The sequence below is a fragment of the Canis lupus genome, chromosome 26 (genome assembly GCF_011100685.1).
Source record: "Canis lupus familiaris isolate Mischka breed German Shepherd chromosome 26, alternate assembly UU_Cfam_GSD_1.0, whole genome shotgun sequence".
Classification (NCBI taxonomy): Eukaryota; Metazoa; Chordata; class Mammalia; order Carnivora; family Canidae; genus Canis; species Canis lupus.
This window is the reverse complement of record NC_049247.1, coordinates 7073105-7090735: the sequence shown is the minus strand read 5'-3', so window position 1 is coordinate 7090735 and position 17631 is coordinate 7073105. Positions and strand designations below refer to the sequence as shown.

Genomic DNA, 17631 nt, shown 5'->3' with positions numbered 1-17631 from the left:
CTCTCTCTCTATGTCTATCACGAATAAATAAATAAATAAATCTTTAAAAAAAATAAAAACACAATAAAAAATAATCTTTGTGACCTTGGATCAGGCAAATCCTTCTTACATGTGATGCTAGAAGCACAAGTAACAAAAAAATAAATTGGACTTCATCAGAATTAAAAGCTGTGTTTCATAGGACACAGTCCAGAAAGTAAAAAAGACAATTCACAGAATGGGAGAAAATATTTAGGGCAGCTGGGGTGGCTCAATGGTTTAGCGCCGCCTTCGGCCCAGGGTGTGATCCTAGAGACCCAGGATCAAGTCCCACGCCAGGCTCCCTGCATGGAGCCTGCTTCTCCCTCTGCCGGTGTCTCTGCCCCGCCACTCCCCCCCCCACCCCGTGTCTCTCATGAATAAGTAAATAAAATCTTATAGTAACTATAAAAACTAAACTATAACTAAAAAAAATTTTTTTTTATAACTAAAAAAAATTTATAGATGACAAGGAACTTATATCCAAAAAAATATGAAGAACTTCAAACCTAATCATAAAAAGACAAATAACTTAGTTAAAAAATGGGCCAAACATGCTCCAAAGTCATTGTCCGATTTCTCACTGTGATGATGAAGCATGGTTACATTGGCGAATTTGAAATCATCGATGATCACAGAGCTGGGAAAATTGTTGTGAACCTCAAAGGCAGGTTAAACAAGTGTGGAGTGATCAGCCCCAGATTTGATGTACAACTGAAAGATCTAGAAAAATGGCAGAATAACCTGCTCCCATCCTGCCAGTTTGGTTTCATTGTACTGACAACCTCAGCTGGCATCATGGACCATGAAGAAGCAAGACGAAAACACACAGGAGGGAAAATCCTGGGATTCTTTTTCTAGGGATGTAATTCATACGTGCAAATAAAATGCCTCAGTGGACTCTGGTGCTTCACTTGGTTGTTTTGAAGTTTACAGCAGAGTAGCAAGAGCATCTGCAGCTGTGTACAGCCTTCATGTTCATTGGGGGATGCTGTTTCCCGAAGTGAACAAGGAAGTCTTGACTTGTGATAACTCACACCATCATGCTCATGGTTCACCAGAGGAGGTTGTATCTATCTCTGAATAGCTGAATCTGGGTTGAGGTCCAGGTGATGATGCTTTCCCTTCCAGGGTCTTACATTAACCCTGGAAGAAGTGATGCTGTTCTGTTTTTAGCTTGACAATACACATTTCATCCACTGTTGTTAACTGCCCTAAAAACTATGACCTGGCTACAGTTAACTGTGTAAGTGGTCATAAGGAAGCAGGCAGGAAGCAGACTACAGCTCACAGCTCACTAAGATGCATCAAAGTACATTTGGCTGGCCTGTCAGTAACATTTTAGCAGTATGTGTTTGTAAGATGTCATTTAGAAAACTGAAACTTCTTTTAAAAACTTGTTTCACTGTAAACCTCTCACAAATGTATTCCTGGAATTGGGAAGAATTGGTTGCTCGGCCACTTTACCTGGGGGAATGCTTGTAAAGAACTCAGCCACCAAAGAGGGTAGGGTGGCTTCTGTGAAGTACACCAAGGCTCCCTACTCCTTCTTTGTAAGCAGTGCTGTCCGGTAATGTAACAAGAGCCACATGTAAGTAACTTTCTAGGAGTTACATTAAATAAGTAAAGAAAAAAAAATGGGCCAAAGACCCTAATACACACCTCCCCAAAGAAGATATACAGATGATAAGCATATGAAAACGTGCTTCACATCTTGTCATCAAGGAAGTTCAATTTAAGACAATCCTGAGGGGCACCTGGCTGGCTCATTTGGAAGAACACATGACTCTTGATTTTGGGGTTGTGAGTTTTAGCCCCATGCTGGGTGTAGAGATTACTAAAAAAATAAATTAAAAAAAAAGTAAAAATAAAACAGTCATGAGATACCACTGCATAACTATCAGAATGGCCAATATGAACAACACTGACAATCAGGATGTGAAACAATAGGAACTCTTATTCAGTGCTGGTGGAAATACAAAATGGTGCAGCTACTTTTGAAGACAGTGGGGCAGTTTCTCAAAAAAAAATGAAACATACCATACAATACCAACAAAGTGGTTGCACTCCACAGTATTTACCCTAAGGAGTTGAAACTTACATCTACACAAGAACCTGCACATGGATATTTGTAGAAGCTTTATTTAAAATTGGCATAACTTAGGGCAACCCGGGTGGCTCAGCAGTTTAGCACTGCCTTCAGCCCAGGGCCTGGTCCTGGAGACCCACGATCAAGTCCTACATCGGGTCTCCTGCATGGAGCCTGCTTCTCCCTCTGCCTGTGTCTCTGCATCTCTCTCTCTCTCTCTGTGTCTCTCATAAATAAATAAATAAATAAATAAATAAATAAATAAAATAAAATCTTAAAAAAAATAAAAAAAATAAAATTGGCATAACTTGGAATCAACCTAGATATCTTTCAGTTGGTGAATGGATAAACTGGTACATCCAGACAATGAAATATTCAGCACTGAAAACAAATGAGCTATGAAGCCATAGGAAGATGTGGAGGAAACTTAAATGTCTATTGCTAAGTGAAAGAAATCAATCTAAAACTATGGACACAGTGATAAGATCAATGGTTAGAGAAGATTAGAGGTTGAGGGGAAGAGGGACGTGAGCCCAGGATTTTTAGGGCAGTGAAATTACTCTATAAGAATGACAGATAAATGTCATTATACATGTGTTCAGACCCACAGAGGGTACAATAGGAATAACGAATTATAATGTAAACTATGGACTCTGGGTGATCATGTGTCAGTTGTAACAAATGTACCATCTGGTAGGGGATGTTGATAGTGGGGAAGACTGTCCATGTGTAGAGGCTGGGGATATGTGGGAACTCTCTATATCTTCCTCTCAATTCTGCTGTGAACCTAAAACTGCTCTTAAAAAATAGTTTTGGTGTGTCAGGGTGGCTCAGTTTGTTGGGCATCTGCCTTCAGCTCAGATCATGATCCTGGAGTCCCTGGATCAAGCCTCATGTCAGGCTCCTGCTCAGTGAGGAGTTCACTTCTCCCTCTACCCCTGCCCCTCCCTGCTTGTGTTCTCTCTCTCTCTCTCTCTCAAATAGTAAAATCTAAATAAAATGTTTAAAAAGCCTTTAAAAAAGAAGAGGAGGGGGAAGAGCTGTCCAAGCAGAGAGAACTGAATGGGTACTTACCCAGGAAAGTATAGCTTAGATCCTTCTCTGCAGTGGTTTGGTGTAACTTCTTATTATTAGAAGAAGAAAGTTAGAACACCAATAAAAATAAATAAATAAATAAATAAAAAAAAAAAAAAAAAGAAGAAGAAAGTTAAAAAGTATAAGAGGCATCAGAATGTGGTGGCATTTTCAAGAATTTCACCCGGAGAAGTTGACTGTTGAAACAGGCACGAAATGAACTGACTAGATTAAAACCTAGCCAGGGAAGAATAAGAACATTTATATATATATATAAAATTATCTATCTATTTATGATTTTATTTATTCATGAGAGACACAGAGAGAGAGAGAGAGGCAGAGACACAGGCAGAGGGAGAAGCAGGCTCCATGCAGGGAGCCCGATGTGGGACTTGATCCCAGGTCCCGAGGATCACATTCTGGGCTGAAGACAGGTGCTAAACCACTGAGCCACCCAGGCGTCCCTAAGAACATTTATTGAGCATATATTATAAATAGGGCTATCTTTTAAGTCTTCACACAAATTCATTCATTTAATCCTCATATAAGCCAGCATTATAGGTATTATTTTTGTTATTATTCTTGTTTTACAGGAGAGTCAGTTGAGGCATTTGCCTCAAAATTACTCAGCTAGCAAGTGACCAAGCATTGTCATTAAGTTATACTTTCTCCAACTGCTTCAAGATACATTTGTGTGCAGAGCTCCAATTACCAGAAGCTGAAAACTGGAGATTCCTATTTGGCTTGCAGAGTATTTTTTAAAATACTGACTTGGCTGCCAATATTTAAAACTCAGAACATTTCACATAAAGATGCAGTTTTCTTGGCAAATTGGGTGTGGCCATGCCAGGATTGCATTTCCACCAGGCATTAATCTGTTTCTGCTCTCTTTATTGTCTGTGGGGCTGTGAGCCCTCCAGTTCACATCCCACCCCCAAGCTCCCATCATATCTCAGACACTAAGACTTTGTGCCAGTCTCGACTCATTCATTTATTTTGATGCCTGCCGCCTCCTACAGGCCTAAGATCCACCCTTGCCCTTTCCTAGCAATCTTGGACTGTTTCCCTATTTTGGACTCTGAATGGATTCACAATATACCGTAGAAAGAAAAACTTGGCTAATTAGATATATGGACTAAAGAAAAAAGTTAATTTTTAAATGTGGGTATTTGGGTGTATGATGATACTTTTGGTAAGTATTGTTAAAAGTGTGTAAAAATGTTTTATTGTACTCTTGCTTTTCCCTCCCACAGGCCTCATTAAATCCAAAGATACAAGCATGCAGCTTAAGTAATGGGTTTATTATTGTAGTGGACCAATCAGTGATACTGCTTGACAGTGTTTGTAGATTGCTTCAACTGCATCTTATATTTGGTAAGTCTAATGTAGTACAATAAAATAAATTGGAAGTTTTTACTTCCAATAAATTTCTACTGCATTGCCTTTTCTTTACTCTGTTATTTCTAAGACTTTCAATTGGACTGATTTAAAGAAATTAATCTCAAGTGTCTTTTTTGTGCTGAGTACTAGATGCAAGGGATCCTGAGATGAACCCTCTTCTCAGTAAATCTAAGGGGTATGTGTATGTTTAAGTACATATAAAGCAACAATTAACTCTACTTGCATTTTTTTTCAAGATTTTATTTATTTGACACAGAGAGAAAGCACAAGCAGGGGAAGTAGCAGAGAGAGAGGAAGAAGCAGGGCTCCCTACCGAGTAGGAAGCACAGTGTGGGGCTCGATCCCAGGACTCTGGGATCATGACCTAAGCTGAAGATAGACACTTAACACTGATCACCTTAAGTGATCTGTGATCACTTAATCACAGATCACTTAATCACCCAGGCACCCTGCATGGTTTTCTATATTATAATATTGTGGAATCCAGTTGAGCCCAATTTTGTTCAAGTTCCTGAATCTTGTACATAATTTCAATATCAACAGATAATTTTTTTTTAAGATTTTATTTACTTATTCGTGAGAGACACAGAGACAGAGACATAGGCAGAGGGAGAAGCAGGCTCCATGCAGGGAGCATGACGTGGGACTCGCTCCCGGGACTCCAGGATCACGCCCTGGGCTGAAGGCAGGCACTAAACCGCTGAGCCACCCAGGCATCCCCATCAACAGATATTTGAATAATATTAGAATATATATAGCTCTCTAGGAGCACCTGCATGGCTCAGCTGGTTAAGCCTCTGACTTGATCCCAGAACCCTAGGATCAAGCCTCGCTTCAGGCTTCCTGCTCAATGGGGAGTCTGCCTCTTCCTTTGCCCCTCCCAACTGCTCATGCATACCTTGTCTCTCTTGAATAAATAAAATAAATTAAATCTTGGGACACCTGGGTGGCTCAGAGGTTGAGCATCTGCCTTTGGCCCAGGGCACGATCCTGGAGACCCGGGATCGAGTCCCACATCGGGCTCCCAGTGCATGGAGCCTGCTTCTCCCTCTGCCTGTGTCTCTGCCTCTCTCTCTTTCTCTCTCTCTCATGAATAAATAAATAAAATCTTTAAACAAAACAAAACAAAACAAATATGGATGTACAGTTTAGGTATATGCAAATATGGATATAAGACTAAATTAAGGGAGGAGTCACTAATTATGCTGGAAAATAGGTGAAAACATTGTGGACATTTTTTCTGAAATTTTGAGAGATGGTTGAAGTGTTTAAGAACTTAGACAACAGAAGAGGAATCAGAAGGTATGCATGTGAGATGGCAATCTTGATTACAATATGGAGGCAAGGAACTCTTATTTTGTAAAATTTAATGTATCTACCCTGAATGTTCTACAAGCTTCAAAATTTCACCATGAAATAGTGGGCTGTGTTAATGTGTAATACATTTGTGGGAAGTCTTTGTTTATGCCTCACCTTATCCAAGGGGGCTACCCTGAGCACTCCAATTAGTGCTGTGCAATATGCATGGCTCATCCAAGCTATCTTTCCCTGCTCTACTTTTATTTTTTTTTTCAGAGAATTTACCACCTTCTTACATGTCATATAATTTATTATGCTCTAATTGTTTGTCATCTATTTCTGCCTTGGGATTTAAGCTCCATGAAGGTGGGACTCTTTTGTTACTATTCTCAGATATATGCAAAAGGCCTGGAACACTGCCTTAGCATGTACTAAGTGCTCAGTAAATATTTGTTGACTAAAGAGTAACTTTTTTTTTAAAGATTTTATTTATTTATTCGTGAGAGACACACAGAAAGAGAGAGAGAGAGAGAGAGGCAGAGACCTAGGCAGAGGGAGATGCAGGCTCCATGCTGGGAACCTGATATGGGACTCAATCCCCGATCTCCAGGATCACACTCTGGGCTGAAGGCCGTGCTTTTTTTTTTTTTTTTTTTTTTTTTAATTTTTATTTATTTATGATAGTCACAGAGAGAGAGAGAGAGGCGCACAGACACAGGCAGAGGGAGAAGCAGGCTCCATGCACCGGGAGCCTGATGTGGGATTCGATCCCGGGTCTCCAGGATCGCGCCCTGGGCCAAAGGCAGGCGCCAAACCGCTGCGCCACCCAGGGATCCCTGAAGGCCGTGCTTAACCACTGAGCCACACAGGCTGACCAAGAGTAACATTTAAAAAAAAAATTTTTTTTTTTTTAATTTATTTATGATAGTCACACAGAGAGAGAGAGAGGCAGAGACATAGGCAGAGGGAGAAGCAGGCTCCATGCACCGGGAGCCCGACGTGGGACTCGATCCCGGGTCTCCAGGATCGCGCCCTGGGCCAAAGGCAGGCGCCAAACCGCTGCGCCACCCAGGGATCCCCCTAAAAAAAAATTTTAATTACCACCTTTTGGACATATTTAAGAAAAGCTTGAATAGTTGAGTTTTAATGACAAAATTTGCACATTTTTGTGTACTGAAAATAAATATTTTTGAAGGAAGCTTGTAACTTTGATTTGTAATTTTCAGATACCAAAGTGGATGTAGTTGGCCTATGTCAAGAAGGAAAGTTTCTTTTGGTTGGGGAGAGAAGTGGCAATTTACATCTTATTCATGTAACATCAAAGCAAACATTACTCACTAATGTAAGAAACTGTTATATTTTTCATTTTTGTCACTTAAATTTGAAAGTACCTCTGAGACAACTAAAACTGTAGCAAACCATTATTTAATTTTTTAATTGAAAGAATAATATTCTTTATATTAAATTTTAAAATTCTACCTTATATGAAGTAAATGCAAAATTGAAAAATTAAGCTTTGAATATATTCCTACTATGTTTGTCCAAAATAGTTTTTCATTTTAAAACTAAAATATTTCGGATATAGGCAGAATTATTGCTAATGGTCATCAATAATATCAGGTTTGAAAAAATATAATCCTTGATTGTATTTTTCTGGGCTTAATCTTATCATTTGAAATGAATTTGCAATTAGGCTTTTCTTCAGAAAGCTAATGATGAAAATCAGTGTACTTACCGGAATCTTGTTATTGAGAAGGACAGCTCAAGTGAAGGTAAGTGTTTTGAATTTTTCTTTAATGTCTAGAGGACATATATAACCAATAAAAAAATAATATTTATAGTTAAGAAATTATATGAATTCATCTTTATGCCTCCTATATTACTTATTATATATATTATTTATATATATTAAATTTTCTAGTGATTCAAGTAATATTATTATAAGAAATAAGTTTTTGTATTTTATTTTGTTTTAGTTTGTTTTAAAATTTTATTTATTTATTTGATAGAGAGCATGCACACACACAAGCAGGGGGAACAGCAGAGGGAGAGGGAGAAGCAAGGCTCCTCACTAAGGAGAGAGCCTGATATGGGGCTTGAACCCAGGACCCTGGGATCATGAGCTAAGCCAAAGGCAGACACTTAACTGACTGAGCCACCCAGGTGCCCCAAGTTTTTGTATATTAGTTCTTTTCAGGGGCTTATTTATTATTTTTAAAAGATTTTATTTATTCATGAGAGACACGGAAAGAGGCAGAGACATAGGCAGAGGGAGAAGCAGGCTCCCTGCAGGAGTCTGATGCAGGACTGGATCCCATGACTCTGGGATCATAACCTGAGCCAAAGGCAGATGCTCAACCATTGAGCCACCCCGGTGCCCCTCTTTTCAGGGGTTTAAATATACTTCCTGAACTTAATATTCTAAATTCATTTTTATAGTTTTAAGAGTTCTTTTTTTTTTTTTTTTAAGATTTTATTTATTTATTCATGAGAGACACACACACACACAGAGGCAGAGATACAGGCAGAGGGAAAAGCAGGCTCCATGCAGGGAGCCCAACATGGGACTTGATCCTGGGTCCCTAGGATCAGGTCCTGGCCTGAAGGCAACACTAAACTGCTGAGCCACTCGGGCTGCCCAGTTTTAAGAGTTCTATAGATTACCAAGGAGACATATTTTTTTTAAATGTTTTTGTAGGTTTCAACATATTTATCATATTTTTATTTCAACAAATGTTAACTGGACCTTAATTTAATATATCTGAGGGTTTTTTTTTTTTTCCTGTTAAGTGAAGTTTATAAAGGTTTCAAAGAAGTTAGCATTATTTTTACAAATGACTTACTTATTCTTTCTAAATAAGCTTTATCTGTGTCATTACCATATTATTTGATAATTAGAATTTAAGTGAGCAAATTGACATGTTTTTAAGGCCTTAAATTTTCTTTTTAAGATTTATTTATTTGCTTGAGAGAGAGAAAAAGAGTGTGGGAGTGCTTGAGCATGGTCAGGGGGCGGAGGGCAGAGGAAGAGGAATAGAGAGTCTCAGGCAGACTCTACCCTGAGTGTGGAGCCCAATGCAGGGCTTGATCTCATGACTCTGAGATCATGATTTGAACTGAAACCTAGAGTCAGGCACTTAACTGGACGCTTAACTGACTGCACCACCTAGGCACCCCAAACACTTAAATTTTATGTCCATGCACCTGTTAGAGAAACTGGCTTGATTTTATTTCAATAGGTACCTATTATATGCTGCTGCTTACAAACAATGGATTTTTTTACATTACAAATCTTCAACTTTTAAAAATTCAACAAGGTAAGTAATGGATTTTTTTTATTATTATTGATTTGCAGCAATATTTCTTATTAGTTTTTTGGGTAAAATTTTAAATATTCTCTTTAAGAATATTAGTTTAGTTTAATTAGATTCTATAATACTGCATATACTTTTGAGTATTCACATATTGCTTAATTTTCACTATTAAGGCTGTGACAGGATCTAAAGAAATGTACATTGTTTACAGCCTTCGAGAAGTTCATGGCTTAGTTGGGGAGACAAGATACACACTAGCAGAGTAAATGCTTTTTGATGGAATGAATGCGCCTAGAAACTGAAATGATTATATAAACACGTTAATACAGGCGATAATCCATAGAATGTGCTAAGTGAGTGGTATGGACCATACATCCTTCTGAGCTGGGAAAGGTTGAGGGCATGTGTTCAACAAATATTTTTTCATAATCTTCGTGCCACGAATATACAAAGTCCTGGGGATACCACCAGACATAGGTCTTCATAGTTTAATGAAGGAACCAGACAAGTAAAAGAGCTCTTCCAAAGTGGTATGCAAAGTGATGAAGACTTTACAGATAGGACTTTAGAGCTTGAAGAAGAGAGTTGCATCAGGGAGAAGACCGCCTTAAGAGGGAGAAATGTGGTAAGGGAAAGTATGGAGAGGCTCTCTGGAGCCTAAGATGCAGCCTGGCTGGTGCCCTGACCATGACATGTCACCGTTTATATCAGTGGTCAAGAGCGAAATTGAAACTTCGCCACTGCTTCGTTAGCTTCCGACTAGTGTTCCTCTTACTAGGAGAATAGTGTATGTAATTTGGCCTTGACACACAAGGGTGACTTGCTTGTATTTTATAGGTTAATACTATAACTTTAGTCTGCTTTCTCCTTTCATGCAGCGATTGAGAATGTAGACTTCAATACAGCAAAAAAGGTAAGAAAAAGCCACATTGTCCTCTTGAAACTTCTATTAAGAGAGTGTTTCTGGATATTGTCTAGTGGTTGATATTTTGAGAATTAGAGTGATAAAACATTTTAGTAACATTGCCATTTAAAAGTGCATTTATGGGGGCTGGCTCCTTCAGTAGAGCATGTAATTCTTGATTTCGGGGTTGTGAATTTGAGCCCCATGTTGGGTGTAGAGATTGCTTAAATATAAAATCATTTTAAAAAGAGAGATGTATTTAAAAATAAATAAAAATAAAAATGCATTTATAACTGATTGATTTAAACTCATTTTTATCAATCTTTCCAAGGAATTTGGACTGTGGACCATATCTATGACATTCTTATTTTTTTAATTTTGCAGTTACAAGGACAAATCAAGTCTAGTTTTGTTTCTACTGAAAATTATCATACCTTTGGTTGTCTCAATCTTGTGGCTGGAGACTTAGCAAGTGAAGTTCCCGTGATAATTGGGGTAATTTTTTCTATAAAATTTAATTTTGCTTCTGAAGTATTTCTTCATTAACACATAGTTTTGGTTAAATTGGTAATTAATTTGTATTGTATAACTTAAAGATAGAAATTGTAAAATTAAGATTTTGAAATTAACTCAAGTACACCTGAGTTTCTCTGTTGGAAAACATAATGCATCTTTTTTTTTTTCTTTAATAATTATGTTATGGGGATCCCTGGGTGGCGCAGCGGTTTGGCGCCTGCCTTTGGCCCAGGGCGCGATCCTGGAGACCCGGGATCGAGTCCCACGTCGGGCTCCCTGTATGGGGCCTGCTTCTCCCTCTGCCTGTGTCTCTGCCTCTCTCTCTCTCTGTGTGTGACTATCATAAATAAATTTAAAAACATTAAAAAAAATAATTATGTTATGTGTGCTTTATTTGTCAAATATTTTTATTTTATTTTTTAAAGATTTTATTAATTTATTCATGAGAGAAAGAGAGAGAGAGAGAGAGAGGCAGAGACAAAGCAGAGGGAGAAGCAGGCTCCATGCAGGGAGCTTGATGTGGGACTCAATTCCCGGTCTCCAGGATCATGCCCTGGGCTGAAGGCGGTGCTAAACCACTGAGCTACCCAGGCTGCCCAGCATCTTCATTTTCACTCATTTCTACCTGAAATTTAGCATTTCTTTCAGTTATGAATCTAGGGAAAAATAACAACAAAAATCTAATTATATTCAAGAAGTAGAAAATAATTCAATATAATTACAGCATTGACAACATTTTTACCTGCCAGATTTATATTTTATATTAGGAGACGGTCACATTTATCTATTCTGTGTATCTAGTTCAGTGTTTCACAGGGTTTCCAATGATTTAAAATTAATATTAAAAAACAAAATTAATATTTTTATTAATATTAATATTTTATTTGTTTCAAAAATTTGTGGATACTTTAATGAAAAACTTAACCAAAAACTGTCTCATCTTACTGCAGGAAGTCTTAGAGTTTACCCTATATCTCTGGAGTGAGTTGCCTGAATGTGCCCGCTCCTTATTAAATATTCAGTGATAATGGCAAATAGCCCAATTTGCTATTCTTTCCATTCTGTTCTGTTGAAAGCAGACTAAGAGAGTGACTGGAAAATAAAAGTTGGGCCTGAATACATACGTATATTTTGAAATATATATATGTGTACAACTTGGGTGTTTTTACTTGAAGGAGTCTTCAGATCTAACAACCAAATTTGCAGTTGATGTGCTGTTTCACCTCTGTAGGGAACTGGTAATTGTGCATTCTCAAAATGGGAACCAGACTCTTCCAGGAAAGGAATGACAATTAAGAATGTTCTTGATGCAGAGATTATTAAAGGTAAAATAAGTTAATGAAACTACTTGGGGCCATGACTAGTGAGTTTTAATTTTCATGTCAATATGCTAAGTCTAGTGAATGGATCATTTTACCTTACTGCTCTTTGAAAGAAGCCAGATTAGTTTGATAACTGTCCACATAATTGACTGTTCTTGACCTGTTGGAATTTTTACTCTTCATTTTGGGAGCTTTACATTTTAGCGGTCATCTAAAAATATATAGAGTCAGGAATATGAGAATGGAAACTTTTTGTTTAAGTGTGGTAGTTCTGCCTTTTCATAAATAATGGTAGTTTTTTATTTAAACGTGGCTGTCTGTGACACAGAAATGTAATCTTACACACCTCGATTTCTCTCTTGTAGGTGCCAAGAAGTTCCAGTTGATAGACAATCTACTTTTTGTTCTTGATACTGATGTATGTTTCTGATATTTCTGCTTCGTTGTTTTCATTTGGTATTATGTTAAGCAACAAAAATTTGTCAAACTTAAAAAAGACAAGGATTTTAGCTGGGGTGGATTACTATCTGGTGTGCTGTGCTTTATTTCAGTACCTATATCAAGAAATAGATGCTGCAGTGTAAGATCTTGAAATATCATTAAGAAGGTGTGTCTGAAATGTTTCTTTTTGCAGAATGTGCTGAGCATATGGGATATTTACACTCTGACTCCCATATGGAACTGGCCTTCTCTTCACATCGAAGAGTTTCTTCTTACCACCGAAGCAGATTCTCCTTCATCAGTCACGTGGTACATTATGACACTAGTAGTGATTTCCTTTCTGTTACAACCAGGTCTCTTGATCATTCATTATATGTTACATTCTAACTAACCCTGTGGACAGACTGACAGGGTAAGGACCATTCCACTGGGGGTCAAATTCATTGAGAGCAAATAGTCTGTACCAACCTCCAAATGGTTGTGTTAGAGAGTGTCAGTCGGGGCCATAAACATGAAGAAATGAGGTTCAATGTCTTCTATGGGAATCAATTTTCACCTTTTAGAATATTCCTTTGACTTAGCTTATATCTAACTTGGCAAAGTTTATTTGAGTCACTTAAACCTTCTTTCCTCTTTTATTTAGGCAAGGGATTACAAATCTCAAATTAGTAGCTCTGACAACTACTACTAATAAGGTATTTGAAAATTTTATTTCACATTTGTCCACATTATGTGTTAGATAGAAATAGCATAGCTAATATGAAAGTGGTTAAGTAGTGCCTATAGCATTTAGCTTTTTGTTGACACAGTTTTGACAAATCAAATATAATACCGCAGAGTTCTTTTTTCTTTTTTTTAAAGATTTTATTTATTTATTCATGAGAGACCGAGAGAGAGGCAGAGACATAGGCAGAAGGAGAAGCAGGCTCCCTGCAGGGAGCCTGATGCAGGACTGTGTCCCAGGACCCCAGGACCATGACCTGCACCAAAGGCAAGATGCTCAACCACTGAGCCACCCAGGTGTCCCTCTTTTTTTCTTATTAAAAAACAATGGAGGGACACTTGAGTGGCTCAGTCAGTTAAGCATCCAACTCTTGAATTCAGCTCAGGTCATGATCTCAGGGTTGTGAGATTGAGCACCATACTCAGTGCAGTCTGCTTGTTGCTCTCCCTCTGTTCCTCTCCCTACTCATGTGTTCTCTCGCTCTTTCTCTCTCTCAAATAAAGAAATAAAATCTTTTAAAAATAAATCTCAGCTCCATGGGCAGCCCGGGTGGCTCAGCAGTTTAGTGCCGCCTTCAGCCCAGGGTGTGATCCTGGAAAGCCAGGATCGAGTCCCACATTGGGCTCCCTGCATGGAGCCTGCTTCTCCCTCTCCCTGTGTCTCTGCCTCTCTTGCTCTCTCTGTGTCTCTCATGAATAAAGAAATAAAATCTTTAAATAAATAAATAAATAAATAATCTCAGCTCTAATTGGAGCATTGCAGGATTAAAAATATCCGCAAGAAAAAAAAATATCCTCAAGAAATGTTCATTAGAGTGACTCCTATTATTAGGAATTAATTTACCTTAAATATATAAATTGTAGAATGAACTTCAGGTATATGGTTTTTCATTCAAAAGATTCAGAAGATGCGGGCAGCCTGGGTGGCTCAGCAGTTTAGCGCAGCCTTCAGCCCAGGGTGTGGTCCTGGAGTCCCGGGATCGAGTCCCACGTTGGGCTTCCTGCATGGAGCCTACTTCTCCCTCTGCCTGTGTCTCTGCCTCTCTCTTTCTGTGACTCTCATGAATAAATAAAATCTTTAAAAAAAAAAAAAGATTCAGAAGATGGAATAGAGCATAATTTCATATATAACATTTAAATAATACAGTAATTAACTTAGTTATGAAATTGTCTTTTGCATTTAGCCTTGTACCGAATGTTTTAATATAGGTCCTTGATTATGAAGTACTATCTTGGTCTTGTAGATTTATATGACCTACTAAACTAATTGCTCTTCTGTTTTTCTTAGATGAAAAATCTCGTGGTTTATTCATTACCTACGATGGAAATACTGTATTCTTTGGAAGTATCTAGTATTTCATCTCTGGTCCAATCAGGAATTAGCACAGTATGTTGATGTATATTTTTTACCTTATAATAAAAACATTAAGGAGACTAAGCGGTGCGGGGCTGACTCAGTCAAAAGAGCATGTAATTCTTGATCTCAGGGTCATATGTTCGAGCCCCATGCTGGGTATAGAGTTTATTTAAATAACAAAATTATTATTATTTTTTACTTTAAGCTAAACATGAGTGGAAACTGGTGTATGTAATACCTGGATAGGTCTCATGTTTACAACTATATTTATTATCACCAGATGCTTTCAAATACACTTGCCAAAGGCCAGTCTTCATGTAAGGAAAATAAATAAGCATATTAATCAAATAAAACCTGAATCATCTACTTGTTCAGTTTTCTTTTGTCTCCACAGGAAGTATGAATGATAGTTTGGGGGGAAGGTTATTGCTTTTATGGACTTATGTTTTAATTATAATCTTTTTAAAAAAACATTCATTACATTTGTCTCACATCGTCACACACACACGTACTCTCTCTCTCTCTCTCTATTTTTCCAAACCTTTGAAATTACTTGTAAGCACCATGGCGTGTTACCCCTAAATGCTTCAGCAGATCTCTCCTAAGAATAAGGGCATTCTTCTATAACGCCATTATCACTCAGAAAAATTAACATTAATACAATACTATTATGAAACATACCATCCAAATCCAGATTTTACCAGTGGTGCCAATTACTTTAAAGCTTTTTTTTTCTTCTTGATCTAGTATCTACTCAAGCATTATGCATGGAATTTTGTTGTCATGGTCACACAGTAGTCTGCTTTAATCTGCAATGGTTCCCTGTTTTTTTTTTTTTTTAAGACCTTAACATTTTCCAAATCCTAGCTTGTCATGTTGTAGAATGTCCCTCTACTTGGGTTGTCATAATTAGGTGCATACTAAGCTTTCTTGACAAGGATACCACATAGGTAATACTGTATTGAACTGTGTCATATTAAGGGCCTCCTGTCCATTTGTCCTACTATTAGTGATGATAAATGTGATTACTTTGTTGGGGGCAGTTCTACCAGATTTCTCCATTGTAAGGTACTTTCTCCCCCCTTTATAATGGTTAAGTAAATTCTGTGATGTTATTTGGAGACTCCAGGAATATCCTTTTCCCCAGTGGTTTTTTTGCTGTAAATTTAGGATGCACTGATGGATAATTCTCACCTAAATCAGTGTTTTCTTAGTAACTATAAAATGAATTATTTCTGTATTTCAATTTTAAACTTTTTTTTTTTAATTGTTGTAGGATACCGTATACCTTCTGGAAGGAATTTGCAAAAATGATTCAAAGTAGGTCATATTTTGTTTTATTAAATAAGTCATTAAATAGCAGATAAGTTACAATTTACTTACTTAATGACAAATACACTTACAGTGCAAACTTTTTTCAGACTGTCTGAAGACTCCATCTCTCTTGTGGTACTCAGGTGTCTTACAGAAGCTTTACCAGAAAACAGGTAACTTCTTGTTTTCTTTTAAGCTTTACCCTTAAGTTCCCTGATTAATAAAAATTTTACTGAAATTTCTTATTTGACTTGTCAGATTGAGTCGATTACTTCACAAACACAGATTTGCTGAAGCTGAGAGCTTTGCTATTCAGTTTGGACTAGATGTTGAGGTAATTCTTTCATGAATTCATTTGTTCATCCAACAAGCATTTCTTTATGTAATAGAGACTGGGGAGACAAACACGTAAAGTGTAATTGGAATTTAGTATGGTCAAGCCTATAATTAAAATATGACCAGAGAACACTAAGGATTCAAGGGAGAGACTGACACCGTACTGGGACAGAAAGATTTCCCAGAGGAGGTCATTTTTTTGTCAGATCTTTTTTTTTTTTTTTTTACAATTATTTTGAACTTTTTTTTTTTTTTAATTTTTATTTATTTATGATAGTCAGAGAGAGAGAGAGGCAGAGACATAGGCAGAGGGAGAAGCAGGCTCCATGCACCGGGAGCCCGACATGGGATTCGATCCCGGGTCTCCAGGATCGCGTCCTGGGCCAAAGGCAGGCGCCAAACCACTGCGCCACCCGGGGATCCCCCTTTTTTTTTTTTTTTTTAAGATTTATTTATTTATTTGTTCATGAGAGAGGGGGTGGGAGAGAGAGGCAGAGACACAGGCAGGCTCCATGCCGGGAGCCTGATGCTGGACTCGATCCCGGGACTCCAGGATCACGCCCTGGGCCAAAGGCAGGTGCTAAACAGCTGAACCAACCAGGGATCCCTTTTTGTCAGATCTTGAAGATGTTCCAGATAGTCCAGGAAGAGGAAGGGAATTCTAGCTGGAAAGACAGCATGAGCAAAGGCTTATGAGGCTTCTAGGAACTCCTGCTGACTAGGTAGGAGCAGAGAATAGGTTGTATGCACAAAGGAGTGAAAGGAGCTGATGATGGAGCAGTAGGTGGTCAGTGCCTGGGGAACTTTGTGTGCATCACAGAGGATTTAGATTGTAATTGACCAGTGATGGGGAGATGATTAGATTATGACTTATTTTTTTTTAATTTTATTAATTTATTCATGAAAGACACACAGAGAGGGGGAGAGACATAGGCAAAGGGAGAAGGGAGAAGCAGGCTCCCTGTGGGGAGCCTGATGGAGGACCCTATCCCGGGACCCCAATATCATGCCCTGAGCCAAAAGCAGATGTTCAATTACTGAGCCACCCAGGTGCCCCAGACTATCACTTTGTAAAACTGAAGAATTGTTTGGAATGGTGCAGATTTAGGGGTGTAAAGACCTAAATTGGGAGATTGCACAGATTTCTGAGTGAGACCTGAGCCACTGCAGTGAAGTGAAGATGTACGAGAGGGAAAGTCTGACACAAGAGGCACAGAGGAGGGAGAATCAGTGGGGCTAAACCATCACACCTAGGGAGGGACAACTGTAGGAGATGGACTGACAGGATTCTGGCTCGGCATACTCAGGGGTTGCGGATGGTACTCCATAAAATGAGAAATATGTGCAGAAAAGCAGGTAGTGGGGAAAGATGAAGGGTCTGCTTTCTAAAACTTGCATGGAAGGGATTTTGTGAAATCAGACTGTCTAGTAGGAGATTGAGAGTGATGTTAGTTGAATCTAGAGGTAGGTTATGCTAGGTGACCACTCAGACCACTCCGGGCAAATGTGTAGAGTAGAGAGAT

At 38.3% G+C, this 17631-nt stretch overlaps 1 protein-coding gene across 6 annotated transcripts in view; it reads left to right on the top strand.

The window, feature by feature from the left end:
- Positions 1-17631, top strand: part of KNTC1 (kinetochore associated 1) — a 79589-nt gene that overhangs the window by 7008 nt on the left and 54950 nt on the right. For all 6 annotated transcript variants that reach the window (XM_038574908.1, XM_038574909.1, XM_038574911.1 and 3 more), the window contains exons 3-16: positions 4435-4555; positions 7108-7223; positions 7575-7653; positions 9121-9198; positions 10074-10108; positions 10484-10594; positions 11847-11940; positions 12303-12355; positions 12572-12687; positions 13022-13073; positions 14390-14488; positions 15735-15778; positions 15880-15945; positions 16031-16106. In XM_038574908.1, coding sequence (XP_038430836.1) covers positions 4435-4555; positions 7108-7223; positions 7575-7653; positions 9121-9198; positions 10074-10108; positions 10484-10594; positions 11847-11940; positions 12303-12355; positions 12572-12687; positions 13022-13073; positions 14390-14488; positions 15735-15778; positions 15880-15945; positions 16031-16106 — 1140 coding nt within the window. The remainder of the gene's footprint in view (positions 1-4434; positions 4556-7107; positions 7224-7574; positions 7654-9120; positions 9199-10073; positions 10109-10483; positions 10595-11846; positions 11941-12302; positions 12356-12571; positions 12688-13021; positions 13074-14389; positions 14489-15734; positions 15779-15879; positions 15946-16030; positions 16107-17631) is intronic.